Raw genomic sequence first — 18,040 nt, 5'->3', positions numbered from 1 at the left:
TCCCTTGCTCCATGTGAGCACTGCAGAGAGGTTTGAAATTAAATCCAGCCTTTTGACACACAGTCTAGTGATTATAAAGTCTATACCACCACCTCTCCTACCGTGCTGGCCAAGATTCTGTTGGTGAAAATTATTTTTGACCAACGGGACTCAAACTAGCTTACCACAGTGTTAGACCATGTAGACTTCATGCCTTAATGATCATGGCCACCAGGTGGCCAATTCAATTTCAGCACTGATATTTGAATTTGATGAGGGATGACTGCCAGGGTTACAGAAAGTGCTTAATGTTCTGCAGTATCTCACCATAGACCATGATAATTGTGATGGTACCACTGTAGTTGGGTGCAGGTTGTACAGATCCTACATCTGTCTGTATTACAATATAGATCTGCTTCAGCCTGCTTTTCTTTTCATTATTGATTCTTTCTTTTTTCTTCCTCTTCTGGTCATTCTTCATTCATCCATTGAATGTGTCCGAATAGTTTTTTTTCTTTGTGTTATCCCTTCGCTCTTCCACTTTTCCATTTTTAGTTTTCTTTATTTGTGCTCATTTCTCACTGTCTCTCTCCTTGTCATCTGTAATGAATTTCTGAGAAAATACATTTTTGCAGCCAATATTGAACTTTTGTTTTTTTATTGTCATTCATCTAGTTTCAGTTGCAGATATCTTGCACATTATATATTTTGCTTTAATAGATATATTTATGTTGTTTGTCCAACCCTTGTCCCGTTCCTCTACGGGTTCGGGTACGAAGTGAGATGATTCTCTCATGACGTCAACCTCATTAGAGGAGTTAATGAGATGAAATGAATGACGTAATATGTGATAGTAGGAAGGGCACATAGTCTACTCCTGTCAAATAACACCAAGGGGTCTGCTCAAGGCTTAACGTCTCCATCCGATGGACAAATCACCATCAACAGCGTCATATGCCCTCACTCCACATGAAAACTGCGCGGAGAGGTTTGGAATTTAATCCAAGCTTTTGGCACACAATTGAGGGATTAGAAATTGTATGTCACCAGCTCTCCTACCCTGCCGGCCAACATTCTGATGGTGAAATTTTTTTCGACCAATGGGACTCGAACCGGATAACCATGGTATCAGACCATTTAGACTTCAACGCCTTAATGATCATGCCCACCAAGCGGGTTTTAATAAGTATATTTCTATTTTATATCATATTCTGAACCCTTTGATGAAAAATATTCCTAAGTTGAATCTTTCTATGAAATTCCATTTCCAGTTTTGAATATTTATTTAATTCAGTTCTTTAGTACTTGACATTCTCTGCCATTTCAAGTATTCATTGTTTTTTGTTTTATTTTTCCTTTTCATTCTTGTTTTCCTCTCTTGTCATCACCAACATCTTGCCATTCTCCACACTGATTCTGATTCCCCATTGTGAAGTGTAATCTGATCCTGTAATGATTAAGATTTGGAGGGGGGTGTCTTGCAGGGCAGTACTATTGGGGCTTTATGGTTTGTTATATACAGTGAAACCTTGTTAGTATATTCCTCATTAACACGTTTTTCCCTCTTAGCACGTCGTAAATTTGAAGTCCCGATTCTCATCGTATTAAATTATATAAAAATACTTCACTTAGCACGTCACGGATTTTTGCTATTACTGCTTAGTATAATCAAATTTTTCCTAGACCTAAAAATTTTATTTGCCATCCCTTGTAAAAGAAACGTGATTTTCAACTCCAGTAAAAACCATTGCCCCAGTTTCATGACTGCACAGGATATATTGCACCTTTGAGGAGCAAGCAGTTAGCCTTAAAAATGTTCAGTTTTGCTTGCCAGTTGGCAGTGAGAATGAGATTGCTAAACAACACAGTGAGCATGTTTGTGCTTTTATTTCACATTCCGTTCAGAAACTACCACTCAGAAGTTAGAAAAGTATGTTATGTTGAGTGGTATGGTGAAAGCTAGCGAATATTTATTGCATGATAGCCTATATCTGGATTAGGAACATAATCATGAGAAGTTGACTAGCGTGGTGCATATTTATCTTGTGATAGCTTAGTTATGGATACGGAAAAAGTAATGAAATTTGTTAGTAATGAAGACAAAATTAAAATCCGTCAGAAAGTAGATTGGCATCCCCATTTTTAAGCGCACAGAGTTGGTGCGAATCAAGACCGATTGCGGATTGGAGTTGGTCTTGCATGAATGTTGAAACTCGCACCTTCAAGTTTTGACTAGATCACTTGGTTCTGGTCGAAGTTTTGTCGGACACAAAATGGCAGCCAAAGTCATTCCTGATGGTCGCACATGGTCGAGTGTAACCAAAAAATAATGTTTAACAACTCAGTAAGCAAAGCAAAGCAAAGCAAAGTCATCTCCGTACAGGCCATGAAGGCCCTTGGAGAGGTGGAAGGTAAAGGCTTCCACCATTCGTAACCTCGGCACATGATGGGGTAGAGTAGTTAGCTCTATGCCCGGCCGCCTTTTCCCCCAGGAATTAACCTGGTACTCATTTTTGGTGTAGGCTGAGTGAACCTCAGAGCCATATGCATCTCCGGAAGTGGAAATCTCGTTTCTTAAATTTTACAACTTCCTGACGGGGATTTGAACCCACGTCCTTCCGGGTGAACCGAGCACGCCTTTACTGCCTCGGCCAGGCAGCCCCTTTAACAACCCAGCAGCCTGAAAAAAATTGCTTCTACTAACATTTGTTTTAGAAAGAGTGTGTCTTGCAATAATACTTCGATATTTTTAAGGGCACCCGTGCAAATGTTTTCATATTTGTTGTCTGGTGTTTTTTTCACACTTTTCAGTGCATTGTTATTTTACAAGCCCCAGCGGCAAAGCTTTTCATATTTGTTCTCTCGTGTTTTTCACACCTTTTAATATTTTCCTCTCATCTTTAGAAATGGTAGATATAGTTTCCACTGTACCTGTTGATACATGGCGTAAAATGCCCTCATGTCAGAAAAAATCATGTCTGGTGTTTCCATAACCCTGTTGGATAGTTTTTATTATATTCAGTAGTATGTTTCCTCGCTGGCTATTTATGCACAAAACATCGTGTAACATTCTACACAACTTAAATATTTACTCACATACATGCTATTGTCTTGTACTCTCTCTTTACCTCAGCTCTGTCTCATTTGGGTCCAGTATTGTTTTTAGTATATTCATTATGCACATTTTATTTCAGGGTGCAATGAATGATGCTGCCAAAAATGTGGAGTATCTTCAGATTTTGGAGAAGCCATGTGAAGAGCTTAGAGATATTGCACCTGATGACATCCCCCAACATCTTCCAAAGATCATCAATGCAATACGCTTTATCTGGCTCCATTCCCCAGGCTACAACTCAAGGTATTTTAAATCATCATTTACTAAGAATATGTGTTGATTCATTCATAATTTGATTTATTGGTGCAGTTACGAGCATAAATATATCCTGTATTTATTTACTTCTATTGTTTTCCAACATTTTGGAAGATATGTGTGCTGTGGGCTTCAACCCTTGGGACATCCTAGACAGGGCCAAATAGCGTAAATGTAGCTGAATAGCAGATCCTATTTGATAGGGAAAACACTAGGAAAGAGAGATCTTCCAGATTGATAATGAGAAAATCGGAGAACCAGTAAGTGTTAGTTGCCTGGCACTCTCTTGGGCACAATTAACGTAGCTTCGAGTTGTTTGTGGTTAAATTTGTGAGCTGTCTAGCTGACGCAATAAAGAAGTTAGCGTCCATGTCAAGAAGTTGAGAAATTTTGAATCAGTATTTCTTCTGGTGAGAAGCAGGGTCCTTGAATTCACTCTTCCAAGCAACAAAATGAGTAACAACAGGGTAATTATTTGAGGATGAGGCAATCAGGCATAGAGCCAATTATTCCATCCCACTAAATGTCAAAAGTACAAATAACAGGAACATTTATTTTCCACTCTGTGAAGGAAATAAAATATAACCTGCAATGGAGATGGTTTTGCCTTCATTCGGAAGGCCAGAGAGTCTATATTGGCTTTGGACAGACCTGACTCCTTCGCTGAATGGTCAGCATAGTTGCCTTTGGATTATGGGGCCCAGGGTTCAATTCCTGGCTGTACTGGGGGATTTTAATCACATTTGGTTAATTGCTGTAGCTCAAGGACTGAGTGTTGTAGCATGAAAGATATGCCAATGCCCTCTTTCTTTATAAGTGGCTGACGAATAGAGTGGATTGCTCAGCATTGTTGGAGTTGTTTTCATTACATGTTATTCACTGCAATACTAAGCAAAGATATATTTTCTATCTGCCTAAAGTGAGAACTGTGGCTTGAAAAAACTCATGGCTGCTGAGGGCACTGAAATCACAAAATGAGTTGCGTGAATCAATGGACCTTTTCACTCATCCCCCTCTTAAAATTAAACATGTCCTAATAACGTCAAGAATGTAAGGTCCTCTCTGTATAAATATGTAAATATGTGTATATAAATGCCTCTAGATTTAGTTTGACAATGGTAATTCTTTTAGGAGATTCATGTTTGTTTATTTAAGGTGTTGTAAATATGTATACACAGTATAAAGGAATCTTAGATTTAGTTTAAACTCAGTAATTTTTTTAGGAAATTAATTTTATTCACTTAAGGTGTATTTGTTGCGTATAATGGTTTATTGGTCATCTATAATTGGGTAAATGATCTCTTGATGATAATAAATCTATCTGTCTATCTATTTGTAAGACAAACACATCTTCTGAAATAAACATGCTACAACTAGTTATGGTGGAAGTGGGAAAACAACCATAATGTGGATTGATAAAGGAAAGAACAAACATGTATTCTAAAATAAAAGCTGTTTACCATCTATAATAACGGTATGAACATTAACATACAAACATAAATACGAACTATACTACAAACATAACTAATCTATTAGGACCTTAAGATGGACACCACATGTCTGTTAAAATAACCTTGAAAAAGGAGTAAATCATATCAGTTGTTATGTAGGAAATGTAAACGAATATCAGAAAAACAAAGAACTGGGTTAACTACTGAACTGAAGTAACCAAACATTCCATTAGAATATTATCCTAAAAACACATATTGTGGATCGTGAGACACATCCATCTATCTCATACACGAAACGTAGATCGATAGGTATATTTCATACTCCCGATTGCTGCCACAAGCACCAAACTTTCACACTACAGACACTCAGAAAAGAAACTTACATACCAATGTACATGGCCCAGCAGCCAAGGGTTCAAAAACTTCTAACCACTTGACAAGCAAATCAGAATAATAATCACAGAATGAGAATCTCCCGCTGGGTGGAGCTAGTTGCAAGGCCTATGTTTGAAAAAGGAGGGACAGGGTTTGAAGGACCAAAACAAATACAGATAACATCATACAAAGCCTTTAAAGTAACATATAATTTCTCTATGATTTAAGGTTACTGTACTACACATGATTAATAAGCAGACAATACAGTATACAAAATAATGTATACAGTCCTGTATTTGAATCACTTAATCACTTAAACACAACATGAAATGCTTTATTTACTCTCATCTTATAGTTTTGGAAATAAAGTACTGTGCTGTAATCTATGTTAAATTATTTGTTCTGCATAATGAATGAATAATAATACAGTATTTGCATACAATAACATTTATTAACCTTTGCTCAATTTGATCTGGACTAATGAGGAATCCAGACTAAAGAGGGTTTCTATTGCACAGGTCCTCACCAGCCTGTGTTATTCGTCTTGATAAAGGCTACTGCAGTGTATCTGAAATGTTAACACTTTCAAAATATCTACACAGCCTAATATACCAGAATTAAGCAAAGCTTGTCAGAAAGCCATCATCATCATCATCATCATCATCATCATCATCATCATCATCATCATCATCATCATCATCATCATCATCATCATCAGTGTTCTACTCCAGTCGCCCGGGTGTGGTTAAGAAGCCTCCTCTGCTCCTTTCTGTCCTTCCACTGTCCAAAGTACAGTAGAAGTCCGCTATAGCGAGTACGGCATATAACGAGAACTCCGTTATAGTGACTACTTTTTTCTGTCCCTTCAAAATTCCTATATTATACTGTGTATTGTCCTTCGGTTATAGCGAGAACCCTATCACTGATGCATCTTTTATTACGAGCGATTAAGCACGCCTGATTTTTTCCGTTACCGACATTTATGCACCCCAGCGATGATATTGCACGTGATCGATTACCTTCGGCATTGTTTCCTCGCTATGTGCACTAGCGATTTCTCTCGTCGACATTCGAAGGCGATGTCGGAGTTGATTAGTAATACCTGTTGACAGCTGTTCTGTAAAGAAAATTAGAAATGAAAGAGAAGATATTTTTGTAATAAATGCGTAAATAATGTGTCCGCTAACGGTTGCTAATTAGAATAATATCAATAAGTTAATTTACTAATTTGACCACCTAATCAATACAATAAGTCTTGTCTTTGTTGATTTACATTGACATGTTAACTAAAATGGTACATATTTCGCCTTGTATATAGGCATCATCAGCCATTGCCTTAACCTTGAAACAAAATCAGGCACCTGATTTACATATAAATAAAATAAAAACTAATTTTTAAAAAGCTTGGAGAGACTTGAACTAAAATTAACATATAGTAAAATACTTGTACAAAGTTGGTTTTAAAAATATTGCAATGAGTGAGGAGTTTACAATTGGTGAAAGTATTTGCAATATTGCCATTAGAAGGCTACTATTATAAGTAAAATGAACAAAGCAACAGTCTGTTATAAACAAGTGGTAAGATTGCTATAAAATTATGTTGACCGACCAGCGGTTACAATTAGACAATGACAAAAATGATGATCAAAATCGTATTTATTCAAAAAATAATGTTGAATAAAATAATGTTGAAGGATGGTCAAGTGACCTGTAATTATTTTTTTACATGAGAAGAAAAGTCGAAAGTCAATGGCATATGGTGAAGTTGTGGTTCACTTTGATGAAAAAATACGAAGTTATCGTTGAAGGTTGATGAACGATGTTTAAATTGGACCTCTTTGGACCATCTCAATTTGATGCAATGCTAAAACATTGTTAAGAATATGGGTTTATTGACATTCTAGTCAAAAGGCAATGTGACAGTTGAATCATTTTACAAAAGAAAACATTTATAAAATCCTCCTATCAATACAATTCAAGTCATCTGTTAGGTGAAGCAAAGTCTATACATGTTTCAGCCTAATCTCAAGGCCATCTTCAGTAGTAAAACAATTATTACATAATATACAAACAAATTAAAAAACGTAATGATGTGAAATGACAGTGATCATGATAAGTGAGTTAAAAACACATTGAGGTGCAATGTCCTCTCGTCTAATAGATCTTGCTGGCTGTTAAATAAAACATTATGCTGAGGAGTGTAGTGAGACCGTCAATACTACGAATAAAACGTGTAACATCTGTAATGAGAAAAAAGGAATATATGAGTGGATGAAGAACAAGTTAAAAATGATGTACGAAAAGAAAACTCATATGACTTACTTGTAACTAAAAGTTGTCGTCTCGAATGGAGATGACCTTGTCGGTCTCAAGTCACATTGACAACTAAGCCTGTGTGTGGCTTACTGTGTGTCTGTGTCGATGTGGTTGGGAGGGGTAATGGAGGGGGAGGGGCAGGGAGGGAGGGACGTTGTGATTCGCGGAAGGAGGGTGTTGATGGAAGGGCGGGTCTTGTTCTAGAATGTCGGTAGTGAAACTCTTTTTTATTAATGAACTGTTCGCAGATGAGCGGGACAAAGGTTTCCAATAAAATATTTTTCTTTTCGTTATTTCATTTAAGTTATAGACGGGATTGTTATATTGGTTGATATCTATATATATATTCTCCAGTATATTAAGTAAGGGACCTTTCTGTTCATAATGCAGGATCTTTAAATCTTGATCAATTGTTGTGTATTTATGATTTTTCTCTCTACAATGTTCGCTCGTGGCTCGTGACGATGGTGAGGGTAACTTGTTACGTTTGAGCTAAAAGCGAGACGTGCGTGTAGCGGTAGCCGGTTACATCTGAAGCTGCATAAAAGTAACAGTTTTATAGACAGCAAGAATAATTTCCTCATGGATCGTTGTATTGGAGAGACGCATGGAATAGGTATTGCCAGAAAATTTCCAATGGGTTCTCTTTGGTATTATGATGCCAATGTTAAGTTAATGGTCCTTAAACCCATGGAAATAAAGATTAATTGTGCAGCCGAAAAAAAAAAAAGAAATACGGCATGACGAAAGTCAATGTTCGGCGTCTAGAAGTAATCTAAAAATGCATAGGCCTACTGTACAACAAGGCATTCATATGATTTTACAAAGTTCTTTTTGAGCCTAATGTCAATTTTTTGAAGGAAATAGTGGGGTTCATCTTGGATTCGGAGAAATATGGTACTATATGTTTTCCAGAATGAAATTAAACACACACTTTCACGTAGTATCGGATGACGAAAAATAACAAACAAGTAAGCCATAGTGTGGATATCATCTGCGGAAATGCAAGTTTTGAACAAATTGATTGCCGTTTCATACCGATTTTAATGTGCATGGGGGGTTTTCCGACTTTTATACAAAAATCAGATATAATGACAATCCGTTATAGCGAGTAAATTTTTCGCTGTTATGAATTCTCGCTATAAAGGACTTCTACTATACTACTGTTAATTAACCCTAGAATGGTAACAAGGAAATTTAACGCTTATTAGTAACTATACGCTTCCAAGGCGTACACAGCACAAAACAACGTCTGTACTGTCTCCTATCTTTCTTTTCTTCAATGTTCTTCATGTTAACTACATCACTAAGTATAGAGGTGAATTAAATTATATTTTCTTTCTGAAACTTGAAATAATTATTCTATTTCCAACACAAGATATTCAAGGCACAAGTGGTACATAAAAATAAACACCAGTAAAAGAGTCTAGACTCTCAAGACAGTCTTACTAGCTTGTTGAAAGTAAATTCTTGTTCCAGAAGTAACTCAAGTAAAAGAAAAATAACCTACAACAAATTTGATAAAAACTCATATGAAATAAACTAGAAAGAATCACACCAATTGATGGTAACTATGCGCCTCTCAGGCGCACTACATTACGTAAGAGGGTTATTACTCACCGAACGTGGACGGGAACACGGCTGGGACGTGACTGACACACGTAGGGGGGCCTGTTTGAAGCATAGCTGGAGGATAGGGATGCCCTGTTAAGGTCACTCGCTTTGGCGGGCATTTACATTTGCGTGTACGTCTATGAGGCGTATTGTTACCATTCTAGGGTTAGCATAGACCTCACTATATATTATTCATTCACAGTTCACTAACTCATCTTCTCTCTCCTTCTAAATGTTATGTGCATACAACAAAATGCATAGTGTGTAGCCAACCATTTAGTTAAGCTGGTCCCTTGCTTGCCAGAAATAGTTATAACCTGTTATAGTAGCCTGAACAAAAAATGGCCTCAGACATAAGATGACCTTGAATGTTTTGGAAGATACTTACAAGAAAAATTATATAATGAATGAAATTATAACATTTTTAAGCTTTCCTATAACCAAGAAAATTTTATAAGCCTTAAGTATATATATTTTTTTTTTGCTAGGGGCTTTACGTCGCACCGACACAGATAGGTCTTATGGCGACGATGGGATAGGAAAGGCCTAGGAGTTGGAAGGAAGCGGCCGTGGCCTTAATTATGGTACAGCCCCAGCATTTGCCTGGTGTGAAAATGGGAAACCACGGAAAACCATTTTCAGGGCTGCCGATAGTGGGATTCGAACCTTAAGTATATTAAGAACAAAGGTTTTAATATAAAAATTCTTGTCTTTACTCGGTTTTGTACTGTAACATTGATAGGCTGCCAATTTATCAGAGTAATCTGTCTAGGTAAAACGCAATAGTAGTGTACACAATCTTCTCATCAGTGTCCCACTCCAGTCGCCTGGGTGTAGTTATCAAGCAACCTCTACTCCTTTCTGTCCTTCCACTGTCCAAAGTACTTCTGTTATGTGACAGTCCCAAACATCACATAATTTATTTGTCACCACCCGAGGCTTCCCTTAAATTAATTTACTGGAACTTTTAACTCGTGCCTCCTTCAGTGCCTTCCTAATAATTCTGCAACTTATTGGATGATTCCAGTTTTGTTTCTCCTGCACAAATTTAGTAACAGGCATGTCACTTCCATTAAATTTTCCTGTCTTTGATCCTCTGAATGCTTTACTTGATGTGCTGGCATTCTGAAACTTTCGTCTTTCTGCCTATGTCATATTTTATACTTGGAAAAATTAAACTTTACTCTAGGCTGTACATTCATCATTATCATCGTCAGTTTTCCACTCCAGTTGCCCGGGTGTGGTTTACAAGCACTCTCCACTTCTGTCTGTCCATGTACCACTCTTCTCTCAAGACGACATCCCAGCTGACTCCTCTTGTTCCTATGTCCTCTTTCACTTGGGCCAGCCATCTCTTCCTAGGTCTTCCTACCGGTTGTTTTCTGGCCACGACTGTGTGTAGCCATTGTTTTGCTGTCCTTCCATCGTCCAATTGTTTGACATGGCCAAACCATTTCAAACGGGCCCTTGTCACTTTTTCATTCAGGGATGGGTACACACCAGCTTCCTCCCTTATTCTTTCATTCCTTACCCTGTCCCTTTTTGTCTTCTGTACCATAGTACGTAGGAACCTCATTTCTGCGGCTTGTAGTTTGCTATCCACTTGTTGGGCTGTTGTGCAGGTTCCTAGGCCATATGTTAGTATGGGGGTGAAGTATGATTGGAATAGAATCTGCTTTGATCTTAACGGAACTTGTTCGTTCCAGAGGAGGTTCCGAACTTGATGGTAAAACTGAGCTGATTTTTGAATGCAGTTGTTAATCTCATGCTGTATTCTGTTATCACTTGAAATGATGAACCCAAGATATTTATATTGGTCTACTGTTTCTAGTGTGTACCTTCCAGCATTATTTTTCCTTTCTTCTTCTGCCTGTATATTATTAGTATATTTTTCCTCATTTAAACCCTGGAATTTTGAAGTGTTCCGTCTCCATGGCTACATGGTTAGCGTGCTGGCCTTTGGTCATAGTGGTCTCGGGTTCAATCCCCACCAGGGTTGGGAATTTTAACCATCATTGGTTAATTTCGCTGGCACAGGGGCTGAGTGTATATATTGTCTTCATCATCATTTCTTTCTCATCACGACGTGCAGGTCGACTAAGGCCGTCGAATCAAAAGACCTGCACCTGGTGAGCCGAACATGTCCTCAGACACTCCCGGCACTAACAGCCGTGATCCATTTCATTTTGAAGTAGACGTCATAATTTCTCCTTTAAAAGTGGGTGGGGGTGGGAGTATAAGAAGGGAACATGTATAATAGGATGAACACATTAGCAGGTGAGAGCGGGAAGAAGGAGAAACAGAAATAGGAAACAAGGACAAATATGGAAACACAAAAGAACAAGGACAATCTCCATATCTTCATATACTACCATTTTCAAATAGACAGGCTCTCTCCTTGTCAATCCCAGTTCTTCTACATCCATCTCTTCTCAGGCCTCGATGAGCTTGTTTCTGCTTCCCAGCTTCATCAGAAGGGCGGGCATCAACACTCCCTGAGGGGCCATCCTGACAGATCTTCTGTCTTGATGTGGGAAAAGTGTATGTTAAGAAAAAACTGGTTAAGTACAGGAAAAGGGAAGAAATATAAGACATTTGATACTTGTTTGTTCCTTTCCTATACTATACTTACATAATTTCTCCTTTGTTTAACTGAAGTGATGAAGGCACTCATTTCCTTATGATCCACCATGACTGGAATGGTGACCAAAACTGAATGCCTGAATGCAATGATACCAAACCAAGTAACAGATTACAAGCCACAAATTGGGAAACATCAACAAAGATTGAGAAATTCCAGTTTATTCATGATCTTGAGCTCAGCTGCAGTGCACGTGGTGACTCCCACTGCACAGGCCACAGGACTGATTCAAATAGACCTCCGTGAAAATGAGTTGTTTTAAAAGTTTGGCTGTGCACGTAATAGTGCGTCCACACCATGATGTTTTTGTTAACTTAGTTAATAAACACGGTTAACCAACAATGTTCTTGAACATATTTGACTGTTAACAAACAAAATAGTATGATCGTAAAGTTTTCGTACATGTTGATAAACCTTAACTTTTGTGAATGAAGCTTTTCATTAACTTTTCATGTTTTTGTTAACATTTTGGTTCACTCATGCACAATTATACAATTAGAGCACACAAATTCATAGCATGGAATACGTATGATGTTCTTTTTACTATGTTCCAATGTAGGTTTCATTTCCAGTTTTGCTGCTCACTGAATAACCTAACCTTCCGTAATCACTTGTATATCATCAAAATAATACTTTCCTAACTAGATTAAATGAAGTTTTTCCTTATTTTGTACCTTTACCTATTCCTTGAGATTGTATAAAGCTTCTAACATCTCCGACACAATAAATGAAATTGCTTGTTTTGATCCACTAGACAAATATATAAGTGAAATGTACAAGTTACCAGTTGCTAGGAATCTTAAAGTTATACATAGCCTTCATTAGTGGAGCTGCCTTTCTGATAATCTGTATCATTTCTCGCAATTTCAGGCCCAATTACTGTTAAGAAGAACTGAAAGTATTGAATAGGTTGAACCTCTTTTTCAATTATTCAATTTTAATGTGGGGGCATTCTCAAGAACATTTTGAAAGACTGCTGCATCATGAATTAAAAGTTCTGACATAAGTGTTTTCTCCAAACTTCATTCTAAAACACTTTTCCAATATTTTTCTTTGCCACTCTTTGCATCTAATTTCTTCTTCCTGACCCTATGCATTGTAACCTCACAAAAAGCATTTCAGGTGTGGATGTACTGTTGAAGTTTGATAACAAAAATTATTAACTACCATATGTTGAGAAATATTTTCATTAACATTGTTTATTAATTTTCATGTGGGCCAGCCATAAGAAGACTGTTTTTTATGAATATGTTTTTTAACAGAAAAGAACATTGTCTTGTATTTGGGCCAATGTGTTATGCAGTGGATTGCATTTTATATTTACTGGTAGATACTCTGTTTTTTCTTTATTATCTATTTTCTGAAATGTATTTTTCTTTTGCAAATACTTTATGATTTGTCTCTTTTATAACAGGGAACAAGTAACAGGTTTATTCAAATGCCTCAGCAACTTGGTCATCATGCAATGTCAAAAGCATATTGACTGTGTTAAGGGCTTTGACGGACAACCGCTGACAGCTATCCGTCAAATACGGAGCTGCATGAACTGCATAACTATGTACAGAGCAATGTATGATACGGTGAGTATCTACTTGTGATTCCATGTAACAAATGTATGTTGAATGTGGCCTTTGTGGAGTCCACTAAATTTCTTCCCTTAATACAGTGGACTCAATTCATCATTTTTGGAGGGACCATGAAAAAAGAAACTTATGATACGGGAAAATAGAAAATCTGGGAATGAATTAAAACCATACAACTTTGGCTGAACACCACAATAATGCATACTATAATTATACTGTAATGTATACTGTAATTATTATCGTACAAAAATTTGTGCATAAATTACATGAGTTAAAAATCTCAATACAGTAATTTAAATTCAGTTTTACTGTGGAAACTATGTTACTTTCCTGTGCGAACTTCTTTCAGGTTAGTAACTTTGATCAGCCGATTTCATAAAAAAAAATGCTACTAAATAATGCCAAGCCAAGGAACAACCAATTGCAAGTAGTTTTTTTAGTTCTGTAGTCTAATGAAATAAAACAGTCAAGGATGAAAACATTCTGGGGGAAGAAGAAAAGGCGAACCAGTAAACCAGTTGTTTTTCATAGTCCGAAGTGTGTCAAAATTGTAAGAAGGAGGAGCAGAAGCATAAGAAGAGCACATTTGATACAAAAGTACACAACTCGATGGGGAAATCCCTACTTTAAAAAAACACCCATTGTTATTTGGTCACCAGTATGTAGTAAGTTTTGTACAGTAAGTCTTGTTCCGCATAAATTATCATTAGGCCTCCTCGAATTTAAAGGTTATGTTGTACTCGAGAATAGGTCTATGGTTTTGAATGAAAGTATCCATTCTCAAAAGTTCCTGAATGCATCCTATTCAATTCTTCCCATCACTTATCACAGGCCACAAAATTCATTGGACTGAGCTCGATAGCTGCAGTCGCTAAGTGTGGCCAGTATCCAGTAATCGGGAGATAGTGGGTTCGAACCCCACTGTTGGCAGCCCTGAAAATGGTTTTCCGTGGTTTCCCATTTTCACACCAGGCAAATGCTGGGGCTGTACCTTAATTAAGGCCACAGCCGCTTCCTTCCCACTCCTAGGCCTTTCCCATCCAATCATCACCATAAGACTTATCTGTGTCGGTGCGGCATAAAGCAAATAGCAAAAAAAATAAATAAATAAATAAATAAATAAAAAATAATTGAAAAAATAATTATCACCTTGAGCTCAGCTGCAAAATACATTGAGACGCACACTGCACAAGCCAGTAGGCTACAGGTGAGGAACGATACAATTTTTTTAGATGTTAGGCTGCATATATAAAATGACTGTAGTTTCTATAAGGACATTTTAACGTAAAAATCCCCATCTTATATTCTAGTGAGTACGGTAATATCCCAAGACCTCCCATGGCTGTATGTATGTAAGGTGTAACATCTGTTCAGTTCCCTGGTGGTGCCAGAAGATAGAGGGCATAATTGAAAACTTCCCAAACAAGTAGCAGGCTGTGATTTTGAAGAAAAGAAATCCGTGAAAAGTAGCAGGCTGTGAATTTATATATAACAACTTTCGTTACTGCGTCGTGCTTTGTAGCAGCTGTGAAAGGCTTTGTTTGTGTGTGGGTGTGAGAAACATTGGCGGTAGTTCTGAAACTCGTGAAATTGTGTGACGAATTTATTGGTGATTTAGTATTTTTAGTGATATTCAACTAAGAAACCATATTATCAGTCTTTTAGGGAGGGACATTCTGATTAATTTCCTTGTTTTATACGATCATGGAAAGTGTTGCCAGTGTTCAGTGGAAACAGATGAGCACTCATCAAGATGTAACTTTGTGCAAGTATTTAATTACAGGGGTGATCATAACTTACATTTGACTTGTATTAGTATTGTTTATAATCTACCCCCTTGCCATCCTTTTTCATTATGTCTCAAGACTTTGCAACGCATGCGCGTGTTAAAAATTTTCCGCTTTAAGATCTTCCGGATTTCTCTTTTTGAAAGTTGGCAGTTGTGCCACAGGTTACAGACCTATGAAACAATCACCCAAGGTTTCCACTGTGTGTTGCCAGCAGTGGGGCAGGCACTGATTACCATTCGCTGCATGTGTATCGCTAACGTGTGACACCTCTCTCTGAAATGCTGTTACGATATCTTCTTTGTTAGCAAACCATTGTCCACCTAATGGCTTCTTGACTTTGGGGATTAGATCATAGTCACATGGGCTCAGATCAGGCAAATAAGGCAGGTGTGAAAGAACCTCCCATCCCCACCTTTGTAAGTGACGCTGAACGATTTCTGCTGTGTGAGCTGTTGTGTAGGATTATGGCATTGTCCAAAAGATCTGGATGTTTGATTCGCACTGCACGACGCAGTTGGTACAACAAAAAGGAATTGTATTAAACTGCATTGACAATGTGCCCCTCACGCACTGGATTGCACACAAGAACACCTTGAACATCGTATGCCAGGATTACCATAAGCTTATTGGGCGACTGATTTTGTCGAACCTTGTGTCTCCGTGGTGACCCCTGACGACGCCATTCACTTGACTGTCTTTCCAGTTCAGGTTCATAAGCACGTGCCCATGTTTCATTGACTGCAATAATGCTATTCAACATGGCTTGTCCTTCTTGCTGAAACCTCTCCAGATTGATGCGACATGTTTTGTAACGAGTCCACTTCTGTACCAGTTAAGTGACGTGGCACCCACTTTGCACAAAATTTATGACTCTGTAGGTCCTTGTGTAAAATGCGCCATATTGTTGCTGCTGGTATTGCTGTATGTTCTTGCATTTCCGCTAGAGTGTAGCACCTGTCCTCATGTAAACACTGATTGGTCACCATTATCTGTACATCTTTGTCCATGGACATTGGACGGCCTGGGCGAGGCAAATCGGCAGTTGATACTCTACCCCGTTTGAATGTCTCCACCCACCTTGCCACTGTTCTATAGGGCATGGCATGCAGATCTAATGCTTCCCGCAGCTCTGCTTGGCATTGGCCTGCATTTCTGCCATGGAGAACCGCTATCTTAATATACGATCGTTGCTCCTGCTTGTTGACTTCCATTTTGTGATGCTCTCACTCACACACTGAACTTGGGGGCATGCTTAGACCCACACTGTTTTTTACATACACCATCTATTGGCATCATATGCAAGTACATACCGTACGTTTCCAAATGCATATCTTAGATTTTCTGTGTTGTCTCCTGTTCGCGAGATGAAAAAAAATAGTTGCCATGACTTATGACTCGACCTACGTATATATACTTTTACAAGTTCCTTTACGTCCCACCGACACAGATAGGTCTTATGGCAATGATGGGACAGGAATGGGCTAGGAGTGGGAAGGAAAAGGCCATGGCCTTAACTAAGGTACAGCCCCAGCATTTGCCTGGCATGAAAATGGGAAACCATGGAAAACCATCTTCAGGGCTGCCGACAGTGGGGATCGAACCCACTATCTCCCAAATACTGGATACTGGTTGCACTTAAGCTATTGCAACTATCAAGCTCGATGTAAATTTCAATTTATACAGACAGACAGTTTTATTTCTGCAGATAATACATCCAAAAAGAATGTTCTTGCAAAGGATTAGGTGTCAGAGAAATATGAAAATTATCATTTATTATTTAAAAGAAAAAGAGGATTGCATATCTAAAGAAATCCTGTGTGATAATAGTTATTTTTGAAAATACTTTAAATATTTTTAGCTATTAGGTTCTTCCATGTGCTGAAACCAATCTTGAATAAACAAATTTATAAATTATCTGAAGAAGAAAACAAATGGTAAGAGAATTATACCTGAAAAAGAATGAACTCAATAAAAAATAAAATGACCTGTTTTGTTCTAGAAAGAATGTCATCGGATTCTATCAAATAACACTCAGATATATTTAGAATTGTGTTTATTTCTATTTAAATCCTTAAAAACTTGAATTTTGGAACTTAGTATTTTTCTGGTATAATTCTGTTACCATATTTCTTTTTCAGATAGTTTATAAATTTGTTTATTGAAGATTTGTCTTCCTTCAGGCTAGCAACCCGTCGGAAGGACATTTGATTGCTTTCAAGTCTTGCAAAAAGTAAAATGCAAGACCGTAACGGGTCACATGGCCCAATACTTGGAAGGAAGATGATGATGATGATTGAAGATTTGTTTTGGCAGACTGGAAAACCTAACAGTTAAAAATTAACTGATATCAGGAAGGAAACGGCCGTGGCCTTAATTAACTTCCAGATATCACCAAAAAAACTTTTATATACAAAAATGAAGAGGAAAGCATTCCAGACAATTTACTGGATTAAGTATTTTCCAGAAGATGGCAACTATTTGGTACCAGACATCATTCCAATAATCTGTATGTTATTCACATTGTAAGGGCCGCGCAGCTGTGAGTTTGCATCCGGGAGATAGTGGGTTCGAATTCCACTGTCAGCAGCCCTGAAGATGGTTTTCCATTGTTTTCCATTTTCACACCAGGCAAATGCTGGGGCTGTACCTTAATTAAGGCCACAGCTGTTTCCTTCCAATTCCTATTGATGGTTATGAATTTCATGTTTTTGGTCCGTATTGAACAATATATAAGTAACAATAATAATAACTTAAATGTTTCCACCTTTTCAATACAATATATTCACAAGATTACAAAATTATACGGTACTAGTTTCGACCCATCTAGGGGTCATCATCAGCCGTATTGGAGCAAAGATCATTTGTGGCGAAATCCTAAGACAATATTATTTTAAAGAATAACAAGTGAAATGAGATGTTAT

The 18,040-nt window shown here is 37.7% G+C and overlaps 1 protein-coding gene across 1 annotated transcript in view; it reads left to right on the top strand.

Annotated features, from left to right (window-relative positions):
- Positions 1 to 2,252: 2,252 nt before the first annotated feature.
- The window catches only part of kl-2 (dynein heavy chain 2, axonemal kl-2), a 638,176-nt gene continuing 622,388 nt past the window's right edge, over positions 2,253 to 18,040 (top strand). The window contains exons 1-3 of the mRNA XM_068229141.1: positions 2,253 to 2,294; positions 3,174 to 3,337; positions 13,161 to 13,326. Coding sequence (XP_068085242.1) covers positions 2,253 to 2,294; positions 3,174 to 3,337; positions 13,161 to 13,326 — 372 coding nt within the window. The remainder of the gene's footprint in view (positions 2,295 to 3,173; positions 3,338 to 13,160; positions 13,327 to 18,040) is intronic.

Source organism: Anabrus simplex, chromosome 9, assembly GCF_040414725.1.
Source record: "Anabrus simplex isolate iqAnaSimp1 chromosome 9, ASM4041472v1, whole genome shotgun sequence".
Classification (NCBI taxonomy): domain Eukaryota; kingdom Metazoa; phylum Arthropoda; class Insecta; order Orthoptera; family Tettigoniidae; genus Anabrus; species Anabrus simplex.
Note: the sequence above shows the minus strand (reverse complement) of the source record. Positions and strands in the feature narration are given on the sequence as shown.